The 19,420-nt window shown below is 36.7% G+C and overlaps 1 protein-coding gene across 1 annotated transcript in view; it reads right to left on the reverse strand.

Moving 5' to 3' along the window:
• LOC5563894 overlaps nucleotides 1-19,420 on the reverse strand; it is a 569,696-nt gene that overhangs the window by 285,801 nt on the left and 264,475 nt on the right. The window contains exon 3 of the mRNA XM_021840824.1: nucleotides 5,647-5,833. Within this exon, the coding sequence (XP_021696516.1) occupies nucleotides 5,647-5,833 (187 nt within the window). The remainder of the gene's footprint in view (nucleotides 1-5,646; nucleotides 5,834-19,420) is intronic.

A 19,420-nucleotide genomic window follows, 5' to 3' on the forward strand; every position in this document is an offset into this window, starting at 1 on the left:
ACACCACTCACTCGGGGACAGACGAGCAGCTTATTAGCATTTCGCGTTGAAGTGGTTTGGCTTCCATGTTCGTACACTGCCGTGCGGAAGTTTGAGGTCACCTCCTCCTCCTTCCAACAAATATAAAGGCTATTCTACTGGTCCAACTTTTCTAAACATAGAAAAAGCATTCAATAGTATTTGGCATGAAAGCTTGATTGTTATATTAAAAAATAATAATATTTTTTCAACATACATTGTAAGAATTATTCAAAGTTATCTGCCAAATGGTACACTACAGGTTAATTATCGAAACTCCGAGTCTGAAAAACTTCTTAAAAGAACTGGTGTTCCTCAAGGCAGCATTTTGGAACCAATATTATACAATATTTTCACATCTGACTTACCTGAGTTACCTTAGGGATGTCAAAAATCTTTGTTTGCGGATGACACACGCCTCTCCGCCAAAGGACGAAGCCTGCGTGTCATCTGTAGTAGATTGCAAAAAAGTTTCGATATATTTCCTTCTTACTTGCAAAAATAGAAGATTCCTCCTAATGCTTTCAAAACTATTTTACAAAAAATGGTTTTGTTGAAATACTCACAAAATAGGATTATCTCTTTACCTTCCGAGTGCGCCATTCAGACATTTAATTGGTCGTGTAATGACAGATTTATGGACAAAATAATTTTGATTTTTAGGGGGTAATCCCAAACTGTTGCACGGTAGTTTAAGTCTGTACTCGACTCCCTCCCGCCCCACAAGTGACAAATGAAGTCGGAGGAAATTTTAATTATCCCCAAACGTACACGCATATCATTATACGTTGCTGCTTCGTTCACATTCACGGTTGGAAAGGGTAAATTTTTCGAGGCTTTGGCACAAGTTTCCGGACTTCACCTACGCACGTTAAGCCGAGGGGGGAAAAATCAGCGAAACGGTAACGATGCTTTCTGTAGGAAACTGAAAGGCTTTGGAGGTTAAGATGTTTCAACGAGATTGAAAATTGAAGCCTTTTAGCGTAGAAAGTCGTGTCTTCTTGTGATAAAGTCAAAGTTGTTGTTCAACCGTGATTGTTATTGCGGAAATGTCTCATTGCATGAAGATATGCATCAATTACATGCATTGGCGTAGGAACAGGGGAGGCCAGGGGGGCCTGGCCCCCTCCAGAATCATTCAGCCCCCCCCCAGAATTTTTGACGATAGTGAAAATAATAATTAAAAAAATAAATAAATTTTACATAGAGCAAAACTTTCTGAATCACATACATGACTCTTGTTTTTCACAAAAAATCTTTTCAGTAGTTATGATATTTTTTGTTGTACAACTAAAGTGAGAAAATCTCGCTTGTATTACACAGCGTGGCGGTTCTGACTTCGGTGAATCGCGCGAAAACCGAAAGTTTTAATCGTCCGGCTGTCGATCGATTGGTTGGAGTTAAATTCTTGTTGTATGCGATAATAGCAAATTTTCGACATCTCCGTTGCAATAAATACCGTGGTACAAAAAACATCAATACCCTGAAAATTAGATTCCCACATTTTGTTCTGTTCGAATAATCCAAATAATGCTCTTTCAGCGTATTTACTGTATTCTGATTACTCATGGTTTTTGAAGATACCCTGCCCGAGGTATCTGGTGATTATGATTTTTCTTATGAGAATTAACTATCAACTCGTATAATGTCCAAAAAAAAAAAAATAACAAAAATGACACAAAATTAATAAAGCAATTTCTCAGATAATACATAGCTAAAAATTTTGTCGAAAATTAAGGCTTAACTCTCAAGGAATACATATCGACATGGTCAAGTTTTCTTCAGATGAATGGCAGAAATTTGACCTGGTGTGAAAAATTGTAACCAAATTGAACAAAGCGTTTTATTCCAGCAATAAATTATCTTTTTGATGTTGAATTCATTTTTTAAATATTTTTGCATAAATAACTACCGTAAAACGGGGTATCTTTGAAAATGCGGGTAACTTTGATAGTGCGTAACCTACCACATGCTAAACGAAATATCATAAATTCTGTTAATCAGTTAAGCAAAACGAATGCAAAACTAGAGAATATTAGTATGACACTTCATGTTTTCATTTGAATCAAGAACATTTGAGGCTTTTTATACGAATATTGAAAATTGACACAATTTTAGCATTTTCTAAACGCTTACAAACAATCTGTTCTACGATCACTATTTGATGTAGTTTTGAATAGTTGGCCACTTATCTTTGACAGTCTAGTTATCATAGAACTTGAATACGGTCTCAAATCTCTTAGCGAAAAGCATTTTCATAAACTGGGACCATTTTTGTAATCTAAGTCAGAAACTTACATATAACTGTTAGGGGAAAGGTATTCAATATCGGCAGATAGAGATATGTTTGCCAAATTAAGTGTAATTGTGGTAACATTGTGCTAAAAGATTATGTAGCCGGCGGGACTTGAACCCACAATTTCCAGTCTGTACACGGACGCATTACCAATTATACTACAGCTACGCTACGGTAAACTGAAGTATTTGGCTAATGACCTTTGTAGCATCCCCAAGCCCCACAATCTTGCTAGTCCAATATACCACACTTATCCCTCACCATATCTCTATCTGCCGGCATTGAATACAGTCGGTGTGAGAAAACGCAACACTATTGTACCTACATCCCCATATGATCGCACGGGTTGTCGATTCGGCTGAGGAATAGGTACGTGGTTGCTGCCGTACACACTGACATACCCCGTTTTACGGTATATATGCTTAAACTATATTATTTTTCCAAGAAAACTTATGGTTTCATAAATTATTTGATTAATTTCCAACAGTTTTGTAGCAAATTATTCCCAAAAACTTAACACACAAAAACTCGCTGAAAGTTCTACTAGAAATTCTTCTGTAAATTTGTTTACATAGTTTTCATAAAAAATATTATAAATTGTATAGCGAACTTCATCGAAAGTTTTCTAGAAATTTTGCTTCAAATCCCCGGATTCCTTAACAAATTTTCAAAGTAACTCATAAGTTTCCCTTAATAATAGAGTTCATTAAAACTTTACATTACGAAATCTTCGTTACTGTAACAGCTCTTAAATAAATAGGGATTGTCGCAATTTTCGCGAAGAGCTTCTACAGTGCAATAAACATTAAATGAACAACCCTTAAAAAAAGTTTGTTTGGAATTTCTAAAGGTGGGGTTCTACATCAATATATTCACCGCAGTATTATGAGTTCATACGAAATATTATCTTATTTTATTTACAAATTCTTTCAGTAAAAATTCCATCCGTTTTAAAACCAATCATATTCTAAAAAAACAGGTACTTTTGTAGTTTCTACGGTTAAATTCTTGAATTTTACGACAGGAATTTCTCATTTTTTCCGAATTTTATTTAAGCTGCAATTATTCAAAAAAAATACCATCCAAGTTTTTTCAAACCTTTTTTTATGTTTCTTCTAAGTCAATCTGATAAAAAATGTCTTCGAAAAAATCCCAAAAGAATTGTAAGTGCGGTTTAAAGAAAAAAAATCTCTGGAAAATACTTATATTTTTTCGGAAGAATATTAGGGAATCAATGATAATAGTTCTTTGAGACATTCCTGAACAAATTATTCGAGAATCCTTGAATATTTTTCGCGGAGTTTTTGTAAAAACAGTTGAACGTATTCCGTAAGGAACTTTATAGGAATGTAAGAATTCTTCTAACGGTTCTTAGTTAGGCATTTTAAAAATAAAAAAAAATTTCGACAGAGTTTTGAAGGAATTCGGGATGTTGTTCATTGATTTTAGAGAAATAAAAAAAAAATCCGTGAAAAATCAGATAAATCTACGGAGAACTTCTCTGAGAAATTGTGAATAACATTTTTCCAATTGAATTATTTTTCATTGCTCATGAAAACTTTGTGGAATATTACGAGAACTCCTGTAAGAATCATTTATTTTATTTTGCAGGAAGTCTGTATACTGCCCATAACTGCATAACAGTCACATTCGACATTTTTGACAAATTGGAGTTAATACCATGGAGAGTCATCAAATGATAAATGTTTTCGATCAACTTACTGAAATCTGTGAGATTGTTCTAGAAAATTAAAAAATACCAAGTTGTTCTGTCACATTGGTAATAATAACCGCATAACAGTCACATTGAGATTATAAATAAGCCTCGTGAAGTAATGGCAATGAAATTTCTATCAAAATTATTTTTTGAGAATTCACCTAGTATGCGATATGAGTTGTACGAAATATCAACCCCAAATAAGCACTTTTGAGTTCCTGGTTATTTTTAGAAATTTTAGTTTCCTCCCATACTGCCATAAAATGCACACTTCATGTTTCATTTACTCAATGCCTACTTTTGTCGAATGTTACAAATATGCAGTTATGGGCAGTATAGTTTTTGCTGAGATTTTTCCAAACAATCCTGTAGAGCAACTTGAGGAAGAATTTCGAAAGCAAAGTTGTTAAAACTGTTCGCAATCTTTTTGAATAATTTTTGGAATGTATCCTTACTTGGTGATCTTGGAGACATTTTCCGTGAGACCCCTAGAATTTTTTGTACTAGTTTTTTTTTTTAAATCCTCAGTTATTCCCAAAACTCTTAAATAAATTTTTAATAAATATCTGGAAGATACTTTAAACAAACCATTGAAATTTATACGAAATAAGTACGTAGCGGACCTTACAGAAGAAATTATTAAAAGAATTTCTAATGTACTCGCTGGCGGAATTCTTCAAGAGATTTTTTAAGCAATTCGACAGAGATTCTTCGAGAAATTTTCTAGTGATATCAGAATGTCTAGGAATGATTTTTCGTGGAAAGCCCAAGACGAACTCAGTTAAAACTGGTAGAGGAGTTCTTAGGAAAAGTTCTACTGAAAAGTACGAAAATTATTCATGAAGAAATTCCCATAGGAATTGTCAGAGAAATGCAGGAGACACATGGTTGAATACCTGAAAATTTCCTGGATGAATCACAAACGACATTCCTTGTAATTTTTTTTGCTAGCCTTTTTAAAGAACTTTTGATTGGAATACAAAAAGAATGAATCTTGTCGGTAGCGAAAATTAAAATTGTTAGAATTACGAAATTTGTGAAAATTATGATTAATGCGACCGACATTACTTTTAAAAAACAAGAATTTTTTAGGACCCCTTTTAGGCCTAGGGGGGGGGGCCTAGGCCCCCTCCAGAAAAAAATCCTAGCTACGCCAATGATTACATGTTTGAAAACAGAGTGCTTGAAGAAATATTGTTTATATGTATTAGGCGTGACATTCAGTAAATTTCCTGAAATCACTCTATAGATTTTGAGTGATCCAAAGCTTTACTTATTCTTCTTTTTATTCTTCTTTTTATACTTAGGGAAGTCAAGGAAATTTCCATTACGAAAAGATTCTGGACCGACCGGGAATCGAACCCACACACCTTCAGCATAGCTTTGCTTTGTAGCCGCAGACTCTAACCACTCGGCTAAGGAAGGCCCCTGAGCTTCACTTATAAACCTTAAATCACTTCATAATGGTTTTACTATTGACTTGTTTCATATGAAGAAATTAATATTGTCCAGCTTATTATCAACTGTTACCACCACCATGCTTGTTATTTCTTAAGGAATGACGCTAAAAGCAATTCATAGAAAAACTTGCCAAGTCAACTTTTTATCGTCTTACCTGTGCACATCTTCGGTTCGTCACTTCCGTCTCCGCAGTCATCTTTCCCATCGCAGAACTTGTCCAGCGGCACACAAAATGCTCCACCTTTGCATGGATACTCGGATATCTTACAGCTATAGCACAGTCCTGCCAGTTTCAACGCCAGCGCCGCTACCAGCGAGCAGTGTATTGCTTTCATGTTCATCTGAAACGGTAAAAATTGAAACAGAAAACAATTCATCAGCTATGTATAATTTAGTCATTTTGGCTTATACCATCACTAGAGACGGGATGGGAAGGGGACAAAAGGCTTCCGAAAATTAAACAACAAAATTCTAGTTTAATGACATTCAATTGTGGTTGCAGAATTAATTCGACACCGGCGTGGTCACTTCTTGCCACTTTCCGCAGCCCCACAAACCAAACTAGCCATGTTGCCGCAATAGTGCAGCAGATCAAACACCGCAATTGCACAATATTCCTATATGTTCGCAACCTATGAGCTTGTCTGGATATTGGCATCGAACACAGAACACAACAGCAGCGTGGCGCACGATTCATTTACGCATTCTAATTATCTCTGATTTTGATGATAATAATTCTGTATGCTGTTTAATAATTTCTGCGTATGAAGGTATGTACTTCGTAGGTGAGGAGGTAACGCATCTCACTGTACTAAATGTGCAAGATTTCATAAAATTTAATAAAAAAAACATCTTGTGCAAATTTTTGTTTTAATGCTATTAAACCTTGTTGTATTTATACTAAGATTACAAATTTTTCATTATTTATTTTAATTTCTACAATATTTCATGACATAATGAAGATTTGCTTGAAAAGCGGTTCCAAAAAATAATAAGGGGCCTTTCCGCAAAGTAAGTGACAGTGTGATCGGTTTTGAGTTAAGTCTTCTTCTCAACTGTTCGATGGGCACTTCCACAGTTATTACCTGAGAGTTTTCTTTGCCAAAGTTGACATTTTTGCATTCGTACATCGTGTGGCAAGTACGATGATACACTATGCCCAGGGAAGACAAAGAAATTTATAATACGAAAAGATCCTGGACCGATCGGGAATCGAACCCAGACACCGTCAGGGCTTTTACCAACCATTTATCTGGAGAACACTCCAAGGATTTGACAAGGAATCCGATTAGGCACCATAAATTTAATTTCGAAGAGAATGATGCTTAAAAATTGGATAGAAAATAACAAAGTTATCAAGGCTTCACCACCTTTAAATTTTAATGTTTTAGGCTTAAAATTTTGGGTTTCCCTTTTTATGTGATTTGAATTCAGAAGAGCACACGAATTTTTGATAATGAGAACTTTCGAAAAATAAGCCGTGCCCTTATGTGCAATCAAGACAGTTTGTTACTAGCTTACCTCGTACGCGTTAGGCGTATTGGTGACAAAATTTAAGGTAATTTGGAGCTGTTCCGTCGAAGATGGATTATCAATTGGTAAGCTCGTTTGATGCTTTTATTTGAAATGAGCGAAAATTGTGTGTAAACCATCCTTATCATGAACACGGTATGAATGTTTCATTTATTAATTTATTCAAAAGACAGTTATTAATTTGGCACTTTCAGTGCGCAGAGCTATAACTCAGATTTTACAGCTTCTTTCTTCATTCTTTATTTATTTAGTTAACATCTAAACAGATAACACTGAATCAACAATTTCACGACACAATACTCGGCTCATGGCCGCATCTTTCTATGCTCTGTTCTGCACCAAATCGATCGCTCGCTGCGCTCCACGCCTTCTTGTACCAACCGGATCCGAAGCGAACACCATCTTTGCAGGGTTGCTGTCCGGAATTCTTGCAACATGCCCTGCCCATCGTATCCTTCCAGCTTTGGCCACCTTCTGGATACTGGGTTCGCCGTAGAATTGATGCATTCACCACCAGTCCAACTTTTGCTGCCTCGCGTTTCAGGCGGTTGTACAGGTCTGCCACCTTTTCAAATGTTCGGCTGACAATGTCCATATCAACCGCGAAGCAAACAATTTGACTGGATCTCATAAAAGTCATACCCTGGCTCTCCGCATAACACCTTCTAGCGCAATATTGAAAAACAGGCACGAAAGTCCATCACCTTGCCGTAATCCCCGGCGGGATCCAAACGAACTGATGTGTTCTCCTGAAACCTTCATACAATTTTGTTCACCTTCCATCATCACTCTTATCAGTCTTGTGAGCTTCCCGGGAAAGCTGTTCTCGTCCATAATTTTCCAAAACTCTACGCGGTTGATAATATTGCAAGCCACCTTAAAATCGATGAAAAGGTGATGCGTTGGGACCTGGTATTCACAATATTTTTGGAGGATTTGCCGTACAGTAAAAATCTGGTCCGTTGTCGATCAGCCGTCAACGAAGCCGGCTTGATAACTTCCCACGAACTCGTTTACTACAGGTGACAGACGACGAAAGATGATCTGGGATAATACTCTGTAGGCCGCATTTAGAATGGTGATCGCTCGAAAGTTCTCACAATCTAGCTTGTCGCCTTTCTTGTAGATGTGGCTTATTTCTCCTTCCTTCCACTCCTCCGGTAGCTGTTCTGTTTCCCAGATTGTGCTTCTCAGCCGATGCAGATAAATGGCCAGCCTCTCCGGGCCCATTTTTGTTGACGTTCCTCTGCTGATGTGTTTGTAAGGTTGGCTTGCAGGGCCTGACCCAACCCCCTAGATTTCCGGAGGACCATTCCCCCTAAATGTTCGGAGGACCATAGTGCGCAGTTTAGCTTAGAGTCCTTCTCTGGCAATCGGACGATGATCAGCCGCCCCTAACATGGGGAACATACGCTGTTGTGATCCACGCCTAACATGGAGTACAGACGCTCAAGGTTTGCAGAAGTAAACTTCCCTGTCAGCATACGACCAAAGCTCCCACCGGGGTTGGTTACCCGATCTTCCCCAAGGTTACTCGTACTCCGGCCAGTACCCCGAGGAGGTAGGGATAGGAGTTGCTGGGTAAGAGGCTAAGGACCGCACAAAGGGTTCTATTTTATTCCTGCAGCGAGGTACCAATGGTAGGCCATGCCCAGTCATTTATCGTGTCTTTCTAGCTTTTATTTTTTAGCTTCTTGCTTCTTGCTTCTAGTTTCTTGTTTTTAACTTCTAGCTTCCAGCTTCTTTCTTCTAGCTTCAAGCTTCAAGCTTCTAGCTTCTAGCTTCTTGCTTCTAACATCTAGCTTCTGCCAATTTCTATCTTCTCGATTCTTTCTGCTAGTTTTAAGCTTCTAGTTTCTTTCTACTACTTCTTGCGTCTGGTTTCTAGCTTCTAGCTTCTTGCTTCTAACTTCTAGCTTCTAGCTTCTAACTTCTAACTTCTTACTTCTTACTTCTAGCTTCTAGCTTCTAGATGCTAGCATCAAGCATTTAGCTTCTTTCTTCTATCTTCTATCGAGATCGGACCAATAGGTTTTCATTTTTTTTTTTTTTGCGATTTAAATTGTGGAGGGATTTGACGTGTTTGTGTGGAGTAAAGTAACTGAAAAACCTCCGAGAAAGTGGAAGTAAACGTTCAACAAATCTTTGAAAAGGAGTTTCACATAACCCACTACATGGCGATACAAGGTTTGCCGGGTTAACCAGTCCTTAAATAAAACTCAACACAGCGATTTTTAACAACCTTCAGATCGATCTTAATAAAAGAATCATTTGGAATTTCAGTGCGACCAGCAATTTGCCAAAAAAGGATTTTTTCTGCAATTCCGAATTGAATAATGTTAAATTTACCTTAATTTCCATTTTATTATTTAGTGACTTGCCCCCCCCCCCCCTCTCCACAAAACATTTAGATGGAAACTGGTCAAAAAACTAAGTTCTCCACAAGGAGTGCCGAGGTTTTTTTTTATTTTGATTTATTCTCATTCGAATAATTTACCAAACGATAATGTCCTATACTGCATTAAAAAAAACTTAACAAACAATTTGTCACTAGAGTTGTCAACATATTTTGTGTTCGTAAGAATGTAATTTTAGTCTATGTGAATAGATGGCTTTCAAATAAAGGTTACATCAATCGCATCACTTATCAAGGTGAATCTCGGTTGAGCAGCTATTGAAGATTTTCCACTAACAAACATTCCTGCCCACGACATAAAGAGGCAGAGGTAAACTCGGTCCTTAGTAACAACCATAAAGAGGCAGAGGTAAACTCGGTCCTTAGTAACAACGGATGTCACACTTATATACCATCCCATATCCGATGACCGTAAGGACTTGGCCAGCGTTACAATTGACTTTAAAATATTTGGATTTCTTATTTTGGAGGAAATTTGTCAGAAACTGTAATAGAATTGCTTCAGGGTTTACGAAAAAATGGAGGAATTATTAAAGAAACCCCAGCAAAAATTTCTGCAGTAGCTTTCAAGAGACTCCAGATCCTCTGAATATCATCAGAACAGAAGGCGCTTAATCAATGATTGGGTTCTAAAATGTTTAATGAATTCTTGTTTTTATTTAATAACACGAAAGAGCATGTTTTTGTAACTACTTGAGTTTTCCAGCTTAAATAACGGCTATAACATACTTAAACTTTTATTTTAAAAATGGTCACAAATATATAACTTATCACTTTTGATCATGTTTGACGTTCACTGTCTGTACAAAAATGCCACAGGGCTTTTAGTTTCAACACTGCACGAAGAAAACGAAAACCCAATATTTGAGTATATTTTGAGTATACTGTTGAGTTATTTTTCACTCTCTATTTCATTCGCTCCTTCTATTGCGTTACCTCAAATTTTGGAAAGTGGCATAGTACTGGCAGTTGAGAAATTTGATCTGCCGGTTGAGTGAAACTTGGCCAGTAGGTATTTTTTCGCATGGCTGCAAATGAAAACAATTTCTGGCTCATCAACTCAAAATTAGGTTAACGCACGAACCCCCTGAATTGAGTGGAATGAACTCACTTTTGAGTACTTCATTTTCTCAAAATCTCAAAAACCGTAAAAAAAAATTATTGGACTTAAATCAACGAAAATCATTTAAAAAAAAATAGTAAACATGTGTGTCTGGTCTAAACTTAAGCGTTTGGTACCAAAATTGGGACAGGGCTCTACAACCCTATTTTGCAAAAGCTGAGAGCTGAACTAGGTTCTGCTGTAAATGGAATGTATCGGCAAAATAATAATAAACAACATTGTAAACAGTGACATAATTTTCCATCACACAAACAAGTAAATTGTCATTTACCGCAGAAAAACAAAGCAACTTTCCACTGAAAAGTTGCGTCACTCAGCATTCACCAAAACCGGGTATCGAAATCCTCGTCACCAATCCCAACCATACAAATACGGCACACAATCAACACCGAACACCAAAGGCCAATAATGCGCAAAATAAATATTATAATAACGATGCGAGACAATTTATGTGCGCTCATCAGAATCGACCTTCCCCGCTTGTATGCCATTGCTGTCGGCAGTGGCTACTGCAACGTCCACCAACGGCAGCTTAATTACCGAGCATTTAAAGAACAGAAATACCTTGTGGTTTATGAAAAAGTAGCTAAAGAAATAATAATATAGGCAACAGTTTGGACATTTTCAACAATAACAATGCTTAAAAAGCACTAAATAATTAAAAATAAACACTAAAAAATGTCAGAATAACTCTGAAGAATAAAAAAAGAAAAAAAAATTAAGCACCAAACAATAAAAATTATTTCAAAAAAAATTGAAACTACACACTAAAATAATCAAAACATGCCATTAGACATATGAAATGAAACAGAAAAGTTGCCAACAAAAACTGTAAGAGTTAATAATGCTCAGAAGACAAAAATTCTTATCCTTCTTTGATATTTTCTTTACTTGTCATTTTACTCCCAACAATTCCTTGTTTCCAATTATTTCATTAACTATTTTTGGAAACACTAGTGATGATATTTTTCCCATCCACCAACCGGTTGCTGCAGTCCTGGTTGACCACTGCCGCTTGGTTAGCAGAGTTGTCCGAGTGCGGTAGTGGATCAATGTGGCTCCCGGAAATACCTCTGTTCATGCGTTTCGTGGGTATGTGTACGCGTGGAGGACATGGCGGAACACCCGACAGACAACAGCCGCGGGTGGAGAACGATTTCCTGTTTATGTGCTGGCTTTTATTTGTGTGGGTGAGAGGTGCACGTTTTTCACAAATAGTGCGTTGTTTTACCCCCGATTACCAATGTTCTGTATTGATGGAATGATGAAAATGACGAAGTTTGTTACCGTCATAATGTCTCAGATGCATTAAGCTCCAAAATACCATTTTTTTATTTGATTTGAAGTCACTGAATGAAACAAATACCGTTCAATTGATATAGCACAGCACGTCTTGTTTTTAAAATAATGACTGTTAAAATGCTATATTTTACGATATAAGTCAACTTGCATACAAGTTTACCAGTTTGTATGGCGCTTTATTTGCAAACATCAATAAAATCAGTGTTTTATACAACTTTGGTGGCCTGTAGCTCTAAATTATGACGTGCTAAAACAATTCTGAGAACGGCATCTGATTCAGCCACCCCAAATTCACTAGAGATACATAATTTGATCATTGAGACACGCAAAACTGTCAATTTTGTTGCGCTGTCTTATGCTTGAGTCAATGCTACAAATACTCAAAAAAATTTAAAATATAAAACCTATTGTATTCTATATATTATCTATTGTAAAAAATAAAAGGTTTCTACGATTTCCTTAAAAAGCCCTTCTTCTTGATGTGGCTGAACGGATAGCGGCATCAGTCTCCAACTGAACCCACAAAGTCAAGACATTGCACGATCATCAAGGTAATGCATCGTTCAAATAACTTTTCTCAACGCTCAGCAGTCAACCATTCTTTGAATGCAGAGCATAATAAAGTAAAACAAAGTTCATTTAGGACCAGCACAAAATACAGGGAATGGTATTTTTCGCTTTTTTACGATGCACATGGACAAGCCTGACGACTGCGACGACAGAGATGGGTCGCACTCTGTGACAATAAAATTCCTTGAACGTTCAAAAAAAAAAGGATGACACGAACCCAAAACATCTTCACCTTTTTTATTCAGAAACAAATGAGTGAGGCACATTTTGGTCCGGACATTTCCATCATCGCACTAGTCCCAGTGGAGTAGGACCAGAATAGCTGAATAGGGTTTTGTTTGGAATTTTTTTTCGGGAGAACAGGGAACCTCACTCGAGTCCAGAATGCTTAAGAATTTTCGGGAACGCTGCAGTGTTCAATTGGCGATCTACCATAGGAAATTGTTTCTACCAACAACGGCCAGGCCAAATAACGATGATGGCGCGGCGATGGTAAGGGAAACCACTCGAGTGAGGTGGATTTGAACACGATTTAGAAAACCCATGTCTCTGTCATAAAGTGGGAAAGCATCCTTGGGGAGCTAGAGAGAGGGCATAATCACGTACACATGAGCTGAATCCTAGAATGGCTAACTGCCAGCAGCAGCAGCAACGGCAGCAAGATGACAAAAGACGAAACGGGCAAACGGGTTCCTACATGGGCGTAGCCAGGGTTTCTATTAGGGATTAGCGGGCGACCTCACAACTTTTTAGCAAAATAGAAATTTTCGACACTTTCCGCATCCATTTTATTTGGTTAATTCAAACTTGTACTTCATACATAATATTATAGAAGACTTAAACCCTCATCATTTTACAAATTAATCAACAAAGAGGAATCCAAAATGCGATTGGATTCAACAGTCTGAACAACAGTTCAACAGTTTATTTGGTGGTAAAAAAAGGTCTAAAATCCATCTATTTACTTAGTGTTTAGAAGAAATTCCACCACCATATTTTTCCAGTAATTAACTCAAAACTTCTGCAAGAATACTTCAAAGTTTTCTGCAAAAAATCCTCCAAAGAATTCATAAGGATTTTATTTTGAAATTCCTTTAGAGATTTTTCCAACAAGTTTAACAAGTATTTCTCCAGAAACTTGAGATTCTTCCAACCAAACTTTTCTAGATATTTCAATGTAGGGCAATATGGCCGATAACTTCTGAATTTCAAGAAATATAGTTCAACATTTGTTTTGGTATATCTTCAAGTTATTAGCAATAGAAATTAGGGGAACGGGTGGTAAAATGAACACCTTAAGGGTATCATCTTGTTTCTGATAGAAAAACGAGATATTTGTACAGTTCTTTCGCACAACATCCAACATAGGGATGTTATCTATAGCAGCGATACGAATTAAGACTAAAATATCCACATATTCACATATTTTTATCGCTAACAAAAACCGATGCACATGCTCATTTTACCTGAACTATGTGGGTAAAATGAACAGCTGTTGTTGTTATTTTTGTAAATTTTCATTGCATATCCGAAAATATATCCATTAAGGATTGTAACCCATTCAAAAACAAATTTAAAAGTATCAAATTGGACTCTATGACACTACCCCGAACGCCATTACCCCGAACGCCATTACACAGAAAGCCATTACCCCGAATTGGTCATTACCCCGAACGCCACTACCCCGAATGAGTCACTACCCCAAACGCCATTACTCCGAATGAATATTTTGAGACTTATTCTGATTAGAAGGTAGGGAAATAATTGTACGGTTCCTTACGACTATTAAACGATTTTGGCTTAACAATGTATTTTTCAAATAATTTAAGATAAAAAGACTTTTCCGCAAATAATTTTTACATACCGTAAAACGGGGTAACTTTGATAGTTTTTTCGAAGAAAACTTGAATATTTATGCATGCTGTTTCAAAGATGTACAATTTATATTTTTAAAACAAGTACTGGCATCCTAGCTATCGATTACAGTCGATAGATTGGCAAAAGATTTATTATGAATGGATATATAATTTTTCATAAAATCGAAAGTCGGTTTTCTGTTTTGGGGTAACTTTGATAATGGAGTAAGATTCGAACAAAATTGAATGAATAACGAACATTTGTAGGGCATTGCATACCTCTAGGCGTTTAACGTTATATGGAAATTTGTGACTTAGATTACAAAAATGGTCCCAGTTTGTGAAAATGCTTTTCGCTAAGAGATTTGAGACCGATTGCAAGTTCTATGATAACTAGGCTGTCAAAAATAAGTGGCCAACTATTCAAAACTACATCAAATAGTGATCGTAGAACAGATTGTTTGTAAGCGTTTCGAAAATGCTAAAATTGTGTATTTTTTTTAAATTCGCATAAAAAGGCTAATATGTTCTTGATTCAAATGAAAACCGCTCTTTCATGAAGTGTCATACTAATATTCTTTAGTTTTGCATTCGTTTTGCTTAACTGATTAACAGAAAGTATGATATTTCGTTTAGTTTGTGGTGGGTTACGCACTATCAAAGTTACCCGCATTATCAAAGTTACCCCGTTTTACGGTACTAATATTGGTTTTGATTTGTTCTCTAATTTTGGTGAGATTCTCACAGCCACACCGCAATGCTCTGAAGAACAGCCTATTTCGAAAAGAAGGGTGAATTTATTATGAAAGGGATAACTATAATATGCCTAAAATAAGGATGTAGTAAAGTCTCCTTATGAGCGTTGCTACCCACTTCTGTCAATAATATTTGTTTAGATGTCGGTCTACTAGCTTTAGCATCTTTCAGAAGATTTTATGGCAATGGAATAGCAATAGAATATCACCCTAATATTATCGCTGCAAGTGTTGTTCTATGGAACCGGCCTTAAGATAAACCTAATAGACATTTTTTTCACTGTGGTTAATATACTTGTACATGTTAATAAAACGGCGGCTCCTAATCGCCTCTACAGTACTTTTGTTGGTTTGAGGGTTCATTCAGCTGAATTTCGATAAGATGATCACAAAAATTAGTTGTGTTTGATTTAAGACAATGAAGAAATGATGATGGCAGAAAAATTCTAAGCAGTTCTGTAAGAAACCTGACTGTTTTAATACATGAAGAAAAACTAAGGGAAAATTTCTGATTGTAGCTATAGTAGGTTAAACTTCAATTAAAACTTTAAGGATATCTTGCTTTCAAAAAAAAATGCTGTTGCATATAAAAACATCAGTGGTTTGCTTATCCAACGAAAACTTGAAAGAACAGCCTTTCTAAAAAGAAGGGCAAATATCTGGTAAAACGATTGCAGCTATTACGTGAATCATCACTTTGACAACGTAAAACGACCTATATTCATACGGGAAACCTTTTTTTTAAATCAAAATTTAAATATGAACACCACCAAGGAGTCCAAATACCGGCTAGCATGCTGTTGAGGATTATTGGTTCGAATTCCGGTGTCGGAGGACACTGACTGGGGCCTTCTTTAGCTGAGTGGTTAGAGTCCACGGCTACCAAGCAAAGCCATGTTGAAGCTGTCTGAGTTCAATTCCCGGTCGGTCCAGGATCTTTTAGTAATGGAAATTTCCTTGATTTCCCTGGGCATAGAGTACCATCGTACCTGCCACACGATATACGAATGCAAAAATGGCAACTTTGGCAAAGAAAGCTCTCAGTTAATAACTGTGAAAGTGCTCATTAGTACACTACCCTGAGTAGCCGGTTCTGTCCCAGTGGGGACGTTAATGCCAATAAGAAGAAGAAAAGGAAGAAGGACACTGACTGCATTGACAATTTCCCTAGGCATAGAGGCACATGTACAAGAACAGTAAACTGATAAAGGAAGCACACAGTCAATAAAAGGCTTATTTTTTAAAAGCCCATACACGAATTTCACAACTCTAAAGGGAGTGGGTGTTTGTCCTCAAAATGGAACGGCTCATACAAAATTTGTAGAATTTCCATACAAAAAGTGTTACAAGACCCACTCTTGGGTGTCGAAAATGGCAATTTTTGGCATTTTGAAATTTATGAATGGAGAAACCTTAAATTTGATGAGTGCTCACTAAGCTGTGAAACAGGCACTGTCCCAGTAAAGAAGAAGAAGGAGATAGTTTCCAACAGGATATTTCGAAAGAATAGCTGACATATGAAAAAAGAAAAAAATTTAAATTTTACCGACGAATTTAACGCATCATCAATTTTACATAAGAGACGCAAGCATGAATGGTCAATCTTTTTATAAAAATATGCTCAACATTTTTTGCCCGCCGAATAAGATACTACACTGTATCTCATACTATTCGGGGTAATGGCTCATTCAGGGTAGTGGCGTTTGGGGTAGTGGAGTTCGGGGTAATGACCCATTCGGGGTAATGGCTTTCGGGGTAGTGCCCCATTCGGGGTAGTGACGTTCGGGGTAATGGGATGGAGCCCAAAATTGACATCATATCAAACCGATACTGACCTCACTGTAAAACCTCAAGACCCAATAGCTAAAAGTTGCGTCAGTTCTTATTTTCGATAAGTTTAGTAATAAGTAAGAATCTGAGTTTTCGTTAATATTTGCTCTTCAATTGACCTCTGTGTTAACCCGAACACTCCGATTTATGCTCTAAATTGTCTGTGCGTGATAACAATTCATTGAAATGTGTTTTTCCTTCGTAAGAGGCATGGTGTTAATTTTACCACCCCTGTTCATTTTGCCACCATTCCACTACTACCTATAGTTCTTTTGAGAACTCCATCACTCCATCATTTCCTGGGAAGATCCTCAGAACCTCCTGTTGTGATATTTCAAAGCATACTTCCAAATTATCCATTAGAAGTCAATTAAGTCATGTGTTTCAAAAAGAACTCCTCGAATAGAAATTACACAGCAAATTCTTTCACACCTTCTTCCAGGTTCCCTAAAATAATGACTTAAGTAACATTTGATAAGAGCACCTATTTTGACTTAAGAAATATTGTTAGTTAAATTCTGTGTGGGATCTTGAAAATTGAGATATAATTAAAATATTTTTTGAGTTTTTAGAGTGTTGCAAAAATATTGCTTTCAATCCTGCAAGATATCAAGACAAGACAAAGTAACTTCTGAATAAATTATTGAAGTGTTTTCCGAAGATATGAATAACTGATAAACTGCATTATTATCAGGAGGAAGTTTTTAACGATTTTTTAGAACAGCTGACAGTAACGCTTTGATATGTTTCATTGAGCGCTACAACAGCAATTGCAAAACACTGCAACAGTATATTTCAATGTTAGATCATTACTATTGCAAATAATAGAGCACTACAGCTGTTTAACAGAACATTCTCGAATATCATTGATGTAAAACGTTTCAGAAAATTTTTGAACAATACCGTGTGGGACCAAAATCCATACACCTAAGCACTAAGCCAAATAAAAACCTCTTTTAATAATATTTGGATTTGGAAAAGGCAATTGATCACTCTTGTTCTATGTTATTCACATCTTTTAAGACATAATCAATCCTAAAATGATCCTGAAGTTGAGTAGAAACCTTAAAAAACATGAATTAAAATCACTTGTCTTGGATCAAAATCCGTACACTCTAATAAGATTGAATCAAAATCCGTACACCTGTGATTCGAAATCTGTACAGTTGTTCAAAATTAAAAACTTAAATGCCAAAAACGTCAATTTTATATGAGTCTTTTTATTTTATAACTTCAAAATGATGCTTCCAGCAGCATATTCAGAGCCATTAGACGCACTGATCTCTCTATACTATGTTCCAGGTGCCCTAGGGGAAGTGGCCAATTAGGAACACATTTGTTGGGACCATAAGCATCCTTGAAAAATCGCTAGAAAAATTTGTGGGAGAGATAGAAAAGAAATCTCCAGAAAAATTCCTGGAGAGATTCCTGTAGAAGTCCTTAAGAGTATTTCTGATGAAATTTCTGGAGACTTCACTAGAGTAACACCTGATGCTTTTCCGTGAGGATTCTGAGAAGAATCTTGAAGAATCAGTTGAATTTCACTATTAAATTGTGCCGTTTGTGCTAACATAAGAACAACACGACATTCACGAAACGCTACGCGAGACAAGACATAACACTTATAGTTTTTACTATTGTCAAGAAAACTTAAAAATTACCTTTCTGTCGACTGGTTTCGGGCGCGATGTGGCCCATCTACGGGACAATGTCCGACTGATTGCGTTTTGTACGTTGTTCGTACACGTCCGAAGAGAAAAACTGCTACTGAAGTGTCGTATTCACCAGCTCGAACAGACACGAAACGATCGGAGGATCGTCTTCATTCAACAGCGGTCCTAGGTTATTGCTGATGAACATTGATTCCCATGCGTTTAAGTGCGAGGCTTTTCGTACACTTTTGATGAGCTTCGCACTTTCCCAATCTATTTCGTGGTTGGAATCTAACGCATGAGCTGACACACTGGATTCGTTATGTTTTTTGGACGCTACAGCATTTCTGTGTTCTTTGAGGCGAACTTTCACTTTTCGGCGGGTTTGGCCGATGTAAACTGCTGGACAGTCTTTACATGGGATAACAATAAGGGACTCTTAAGAGAATTTCATTAAAAAAAAAGTGACGAAAGCTCTAAAAAGAGAAACTGCTACCAGCCCTGCTAGAAAGATTTCTGTGCGCTCTAAGAAGGAATTGGAAACACTTTCTGCAAAAAAACAAAAAACAGGGAAAGCTGCTGAAGTGATTCCTTAAAGAATCCCTGGAAAATTATAAGAAAAAAATCAAAAATAATATTCAAAGGAGTTCATTGTCCATCTATTCTGAAATTATTTATTTTGAAAAAAACTACAGCCCTGAGCATAGCATATATGGATCGCACATTTTGGAAAATTTGCACTTCGATCCAAATGAATAAGGGATGGGGCTTTCTGCTTATTCTCAAAGTGCACATTTTAGCAGTTCTCATATTACTGATCAATAACGGAACCGACCAAGTTCTTACAGTCAGCTGCGATGGGGAAGACGACGAAAATAAGATATGTGTATA

This window comes from Aedes aegypti, chromosome 2 (assembly GCF_002204515.2).
Source record: "Aedes aegypti strain LVP_AGWG chromosome 2, AaegL5.0 Primary Assembly, whole genome shotgun sequence".
Lineage (NCBI taxonomy): Eukaryota > Metazoa > Arthropoda > Insecta > Diptera > Culicidae > Aedes > Aedes aegypti.